Genomic DNA, 6,964 nt, shown 5'->3' on the forward strand with positions numbered 1-6,964 from the left:
GCGCATAATTAAGGGCGTGGTCGCTTTGAGTGACAGGTCGCACCATCACGGGTGGCTAACTAGCATGCTAACTAGCCGCTGGCTCCGCTGCGGAGCTGAGCCTCGACTCAGCCGTCTGCGCGGCGTCATCTCAGCCAATTCGTGCCCATGTTCAAGGCATTGAACCTGTCCTCTCAGCCGTGTTTGTGCCTTTCGGATAATTTTTCAGGCAAATATTGGAGTAATATGGCTTGCTGTTCGACTAATTATACCAGCAGACCGTCCAAGAAGTCTGTGCTCCAAGTTTTTCGGTAAGTGCAATTCGGAAATTCTAGTATTATTTTATTTATGTTTATATTTTAGCACTAATTAGCGGGTATCAGTGTCTGCGGTCACTATGGCCACCACCTAGCTTGTCAGCAGCGTGCATCGGTGTCTGCGGTCACCACCTAGCTTGGCAGCTTGTTATTATATTATTAAGTCTTTATTTAGGACATGTAAAATCACGTTGATACCGGAGGTCTCATTTTCAAGTGCGACCTGTATCACAGCAGCAACATCCACATCAAGTTACAGAGCCACAGACAACACGATACAACACAAGCTTAGCTCGTTAACTAGCTAACCAGCTAGCTAACGGTTAGCCTTGCGCAAGACGCCAGTCCGGGGATGTATTGAAGTCAGAGCCTGACAGAGAAGTGTTAGGATTTAGGCATTTAGGGAGAGAATATTTTGAACAAAAGGCTGAGGCTGTGTGAGGTTTGAAAATTAAGGTCCACCACGTTAGTTAGCTAAGGTGATGCAATGTTAACGTTGTCATATGAGCAGTGTAACGTTAACGTAACATTAAGGCTGTACTTGTGTATGTGAATTAAAACTGTGTGAAGTTACAGTAAGGTGTGTAACGTAATTAAAAAAAAAAAAAACTAATGTGACACTTGACTGTCACATATAAAATATTAAGAAAATTAGTGTATGATAAAGGCCTGTGCTTACACAACAATAGATAATGCACAGAGAGAATATCAGGACTGTGATGGCCACCACCTTTTTGTTTTGCTAAAATAAATTGATTATGATCTGTTAAACATTGAAGTAAGTTAAGTTGTATTGTTTGCATGTAAAGGAGTCTGTGAAGTAGGTAACCTAACACATATATTACTTTTAATATCTATTTGTCTGTGTAAAGTTTTCCTCTGGATGACCCAGACAGACTGGACCAGTGGACACTCAACACGAGGAGACAGAACTGGACTCCAAACAAGACTTCCCGTCTGTGCAGTGAACACTTCGAGAGTCATCAATTCAGCACTGACTCCAGGAAAAAGACACCTTTTTTCATACAGTACCTCACAAAGAGGTCAAGAAACTTTTTAGTTTAAAATGATGAATTATTGTCCATAATACATTTAAATGCATTACATAAATTACAAATTGTCATACATTACTAAGTACTCGATTAGGGCACAGCTTGCTCTGTACTATTACTGATAAGGTGAAATTACTGACACACCAGTGCAGTTTAGTGTTCCCCTGATGCAAAAGGCCAAATGAAGATTTTATCAATCAAGGAACATGACATGTATTTACCAACTTTAACATTTTAGTGCCTTTTATGCAAAGACCCTTTATCAAAGTGAGAATTACTACCTTTTTCCCCACACACAGTCTGTGAAGAACCAATGGAAAAAATATTCTCATAATGAGACAGCCAAACATAGCATGATTCCACAGTGGCAGTGAGCTTTGATAACAGTTCAGTTTCCTTTTGATAGCAACAATTATTTTAATGTGGACGAATTGCATATTGTACATTCATACTCCTGTTGTTTTGAGAGTACAGTTAAATTTAAAATCACATTCAGATATAAAGTCGAATATCTACAGAACTTAAACACAAAACTATTTTATGAATGACTACCACTTACTCAGCAATAAGATCATTTTGGCGATGAGTGGGCTTTTAACCAAGACAGGCTGTAGTCAATGTTTTCTACATGCGTTTTTAACCTGTCATCTTTCTCTCTTGTAGGATACTTAAGGAAAGTTACAACGCCTCGATCAATGTGATATTTACTCCACAGTAAAGAAGTTGTTTCACAAGAAATTACGATTTTGCAAATTATGGCACTGGGTCCTAATCCATAGGTTTTATAATTACTGTTATACATCTTTTCATTTATTTCTTGTGTACTTTTTGTAACCTTTTAATAGTGATGATTTCGTGAATGCAAGCTTTGACTTAATTTTGTTAAACTGTTTGTGTAATGGTTATAACTTTTGCTATATAAAATGGATCAGACAAAATTTACTTTAGAGTAAAAGCAAATTTTTTGAAAGCTGTCATTCATCAGTTTCCTGTGATGATTGGAAATGTAGTGGTGATTTAAACCATTAACAAAATATAATCGTTATTAATGGCATCTTAATGTTTTCATTTATGTCTTAACATTTACCCAAGTTTGCATTTATCTTAGCAGAATGTAAAAAAAAAAAAGAAAGAAAAGCTGATGTTATGTGCTGGTTTTGTTTAAACATTTCTTTTAGACAAATGAAGAAAATTTCACTGAGAAACTCTTCTCCTTTTGTGAAAAACAAGGAAATATCTGCACACTGAATAGTTTTAAGTCCTGTAGGAGGTATTATTTATTTGTGACGTTGTGACATATGAGAAGGTTCTGCGGCTATTGCTCGGTATTGAGGCTTATATAGTGAGGCTAAAAAAAAACAACGCATAATTGACTGATTATGTTTCTGTTTGCCTCACTATAAAAACGTCACGATACCTTTGCCTGAGGAAGACCCTCTCAGAGTTGGCAATATAGCGAACAAGTGATACCTCCTTGGGGGCTTCAAATTATTGTGTCCAGCTACTTCTTTGTTTTTCACTTTGAGCCCTTTTATCCAGTCACATTCTTCTATGTTAAAACTAGACTTCTAACAGAGCAGCAAACAAAGGTTACTCTCCAAAATCTTCTCAGGCTCTGCTGCTGGGTGTAAGGTGCTTAGTTATCTTCAAGTACAAAGTTAAAATAATCAGGCCCACACAGAAATGGACTGCTTAATTTTTTGTCAGTGACAATATTAAACATTAATGCTTAATGTTTTATCTGTAGTGTATGCTTTGTTTGTCCTTTCAATTGACAGTCAGATTTGATTGTGAAATACAACGTTCAGTCAGTAACAAAGACAAAAGGAGTGCAAATACAAATAGAATTTATTGAAATTTTAAACAAGTTATAGATGAATATAAAAAACTCAACATTAGCCATGATAGCCTGGGCTATGTTCAGGCCTAACAAAATGTGTCCTAAAGACCAAATTAAAAAGCAGTGACACTGCCAACAGTAAGCAGTTCACCGCGTTTGGAGGTGGTCTTTAAGACAATTAACTAATTTACTTAAAAACATATAACTTCCCCTAGGTGTGAGATGAATGTGTCTGATGTGAGGGTGCTCAATTATGGCACCATTTAAACTATGAACAAATGTAGCCATAACACTGTAAACACATTTCCTGGCCTTATCAATCTTTGCTGGATTGCCACCAGCCTCCCACCTGCACCTTTGGGCCAATGAAGAAAATATTATCTTAATGCCAGGATGCTGGAGGTGAAGCTGGTGCAGGTCCTCCTTCATCATGCTGACCAGCTTGACACTGCTGACCTTCCCCATGTCGTTGCCGCCACAGTGGATGATGAGGACATCTGGTGCTGCTCTTCCTCGCAGGGAGTGGGAAAAGAAGGGGAGAAGGCCTCCCCACTGCAGTCCACCCCAGCCAAACCAGCAGACACGGACGCCCGGCATGCTGAGGGTGCTTCCCAAGGTCTCTGCAGCTCTCTGGACGCTACACCGGACATAGCTGTCACCAATGATCCACACTGTGCATATGAAAGTAAAACGAGTGTAATAAATAATTAGCGTTATATATTTTTTAAAAAAAGGTGAAGCGTTTTTTAAGATAACAGCTGAATCATTGTTTCAAGGTTTGTTGTATAACGTTAGTTTCAGCTAAATTAAACTTATCTCAAGTTTCGTGAGGGAGCTGCAGGGGAGCTGGCACCAAGCGGGAGCAGACAACACCACAGGGCTAGCCAAAGTAGCGTAGCTTCTTAGCCTCGTAGCTTGTTAGCCTAACCTCGCCGAGTGAGGTGGGCGTGTTTAGGGAACCAGGCTTCCTTCGGCCCTTCCTTTGCCCATTTTTGATTGTCCAGGAGTTGGGCGGAGTCAGGCACTGCCAAAATGGCGACGCCCAGAGCGGAGTATTTTGAGCTTCAAATCCACTCTTCAGAAACGGATGGGTGACGTCACGGTGACTACGTCCATTATTTTATACAGTCTATGCTGCCAACTGATAGAAAATACCAATTATGCTAAAAACAACAAATGGGGTGAATGATTACAATAAATGCAATGGTAAGTGAAACATGACACAAGTTATATTTTACAGGTTAGATGGTACTGACTTCTGGTCTATTGTGTGGTGCTGTCAGATATGGGTAAAATATGGATAAAATTGATTTTCACCCATTTAGAAATTAGATATTTAAAATCTGATTACACAGTTATGTTTACCATCCCCTTAAAGTCCACAGTGTACTCTCAATTCAGTATTTACAACTTCCAAATCTAGGAAAAACACTTATATTTTTTAAAAACTACAAAGGACCACGCCATGCAGCTTGATACATATCAGCAACATAGTTGTAGTTCTTCTGATTTGCAAAGAAGGGTTCTAAATAGGGTTGTAAAAAGATATATCTAATATCTAGTAAAGCCGAACTAGTAAATACACTGCACCTAGATGAACTATGTTAAGAAAAAGTAAAGATGTCTGCTAATTTTCGATATTTTATCTAATACGCTAGAAACAGTGTTTTTGGGACGGTAGATTTTTGTGGCTTGTAAAATAGAGTTGTAAAATAGGGTTGAAAAAAGAAAGATCTACTGAATATATCTAATATCTAGTAAAGCCGAACTAGTAATTACACTGCACCTAGATGAACTATGTTAAGAAAAAGCAAGGATGTTGGCTAATTTCAGATATTTTAGATAGTAATGTACTCTAGAAACGGCGTTTTTGGGACGGTAGTTTTTTGCGGCTTGTTGTACAATAGAGTCTTAACAAGATACATCTACTGAATCTATCAAATGTCTAGTAAAGCCGAACTAGTAATTATACTGCACCTAGATGAAATATGTTAAGAAAAAGTAAGGATGGTGGTTAATTTCAGATATTTTAGCAAGTAGCCTACAGAAACGGTGTTTTGGGGACGGTAGATCTTCCGGTTGTAGAGTTGTCAAATAGTGTCATAAAAAAGTAAATCTACTTAAAAAAAATCAAATAGTACAGCCGAACTATCATGTTATCATTATTATTATTATTATTATTATTATTATTGGTGGGAAATTATAACAGAGGAATATATTTGCCGTTTTAATATCAAGAACACTTTTGTGTTTTTGTCTGTATACAGGATGTTGTTGAATCGGGGTATTCCAGGTAGGAGGTTCAACAAACTCTGAGTCTATCCCTGAACTCTGAGTTGATTTACCCTGAGATGGGTAAATCAACTCAGATGGGAAACTCTGAGTTACCAGTTCCAGAACAGCTGATCTGAGTTAGTTCAGTCAACTCTGAGTACGTTCACTCTGAGTTAAGCCGACAATAAAAAGCCATCATCAATGGAGCTCCGACTCCACGATTCACCATGGCAACGGGTATATAAAAGACAGGCCTCCATTTTAATCCAGTGCATGTAGAGATATCAGTGCATGTGTAGCAGATGGTGCACGTTTATCTTTAAAAGAAGAGCCTGAGTCAGAGCGAGGAAAGTGTAAATAAGTTAACCATAAAGTTAATAAAAAAGTTTTATTCAGTGTTGTCCGTTTATTCATCATTTATCAGACTTACATTTCCTTAATGAAGATAAAGTGGTGGAATCTGACTGTGTATCAGGCTGTAGATACATTACATTATATTAATAATATATAATAATATATTTGTTCAGATTTAATCTGATGGGGAAAAACACAGGAGGCAGCAACTGAAAAATAGGAAGATTTAAAACATATAGGCTAGACTATAGATCAAAGACATAAAGACATGACTGTAAACTCACAGTCTGACCCAGTAATAATATGTTTGGTGATTTGCACTTGAAAAGACGTTGAGGTTAAAATACATAGATTTTAAAATGTTGGACATCTATTTGTATCTTAACTCAACAGCATTCAGTGACTTTATTTCAGCTACAAATGTAGTAAATTTAAAGACACTGAAATGCTGCACCATTGCTCACTCCGAAATATTAACATATAATCCCCAATATTAGGCTATAGGAATTATGTTCCATCACTGCGACCAATGACATCAGTGATAGAAATCATTAGTCATTGATACTACGTGTCTAAAGCAATAAACATTTCGGAGCTGCTCTAACAGACTGACAGTCTGATCCTTGTGCACAGTGTTATAAAAAATAAATATAAAAAGAACAGAGGTTTGATTCTGAGCTGAGGGTGAATTCTCGCTGTGTACTATTTGAATGTAAAGACAAAAACTGATGTCCAAAGAAATGATTGATGTGCATAAATTCAGTAACTTAAGACAGTCCTGAGTAACAAACTAATATCCAGCAGTATTTAGACTGTGACAGACGGTAAATCCCTGCCAATTAATGCCCTTCGATACAAGCTTTGACATGGACTGAATGAATGAGGAAATGAAACAGCGTGTAAGAGGGAGGAGACAGAGAGAAAAACTCAGGGTTTATTGAAGAAAACTTGTCAGCGAGCAGGTTAGGTTCACAGACTCAGTTGCCATGGTGATTGACTCAGAGTTTGATTTAGCCTACCTCTCTTTCTGGAACTGAAAACCCAGTTTCCCTCATTTCAGGGTTAACATAGCCTACTCAGAGATTTCACTAAACCCGCTTTCTGGAATACCCCTCTGGGAATCCGTGTGTCCACCACAACAAAGGATC

The 6,964-nt window shown here is 37.8% G+C and overlaps 1 protein-coding gene across 1 annotated transcript; it reads left to right on the plus strand.

Annotated features, from left to right (window-relative positions):
- Positions 1–223: 223 nt before the first annotated feature.
- Positions 224–2,114, plus strand: LOC125883035 (THAP domain-containing protein 5-like). Its single transcript, XM_049567151.1, has 3 exons — positions 224–290; positions 1,169–1,339; positions 2,012–2,114. Exons 1-3 carry the CDS (start codon positions 226–228, stop codon positions 2,064–2,066), a joined length of 291 nt encoding a protein of 96 aa, XP_049423108.1. The 5' UTR covers positions 224–225; the 3' UTR covers positions 2,067–2,114.
- The last annotated feature ends 4,850 nt before the right edge of the window (positions 2,115–6,964 follow it).

Source organism: Epinephelus fuscoguttatus, linkage group LG22 (assembly GCF_011397635.1).
Source record: "Epinephelus fuscoguttatus linkage group LG22, E.fuscoguttatus.final_Chr_v1".
Taxonomy (NCBI): domain Eukaryota; kingdom Metazoa; phylum Chordata; class Actinopteri; order Perciformes; family Serranidae; genus Epinephelus; species Epinephelus fuscoguttatus.

Bases quoted from the DNA above. Each gene is read 5' to 3' on its own strand.
- LOC125883035 (XM_049567151.1), top strand. From the start codon at position 226: ATGGCTTGCTGTTCGACTAATTATACCAGCAGACCGTCCAAGAAGTCT. The intron at 291-1,168 runs GTAAGTGCAATT...GTCTGTGTAAAG, and splicing joins TCTGTGCTCCAAGTTTTTCG to TTTTCCTCTGGATGACCCAG. The intron at 1,340-2,011 runs GTCAAGAAACTT...TCTCTCTTGTAG, and splicing joins ATACAGTACCTCACAAAGAG to GATACTTAAGGAAAGTTACA.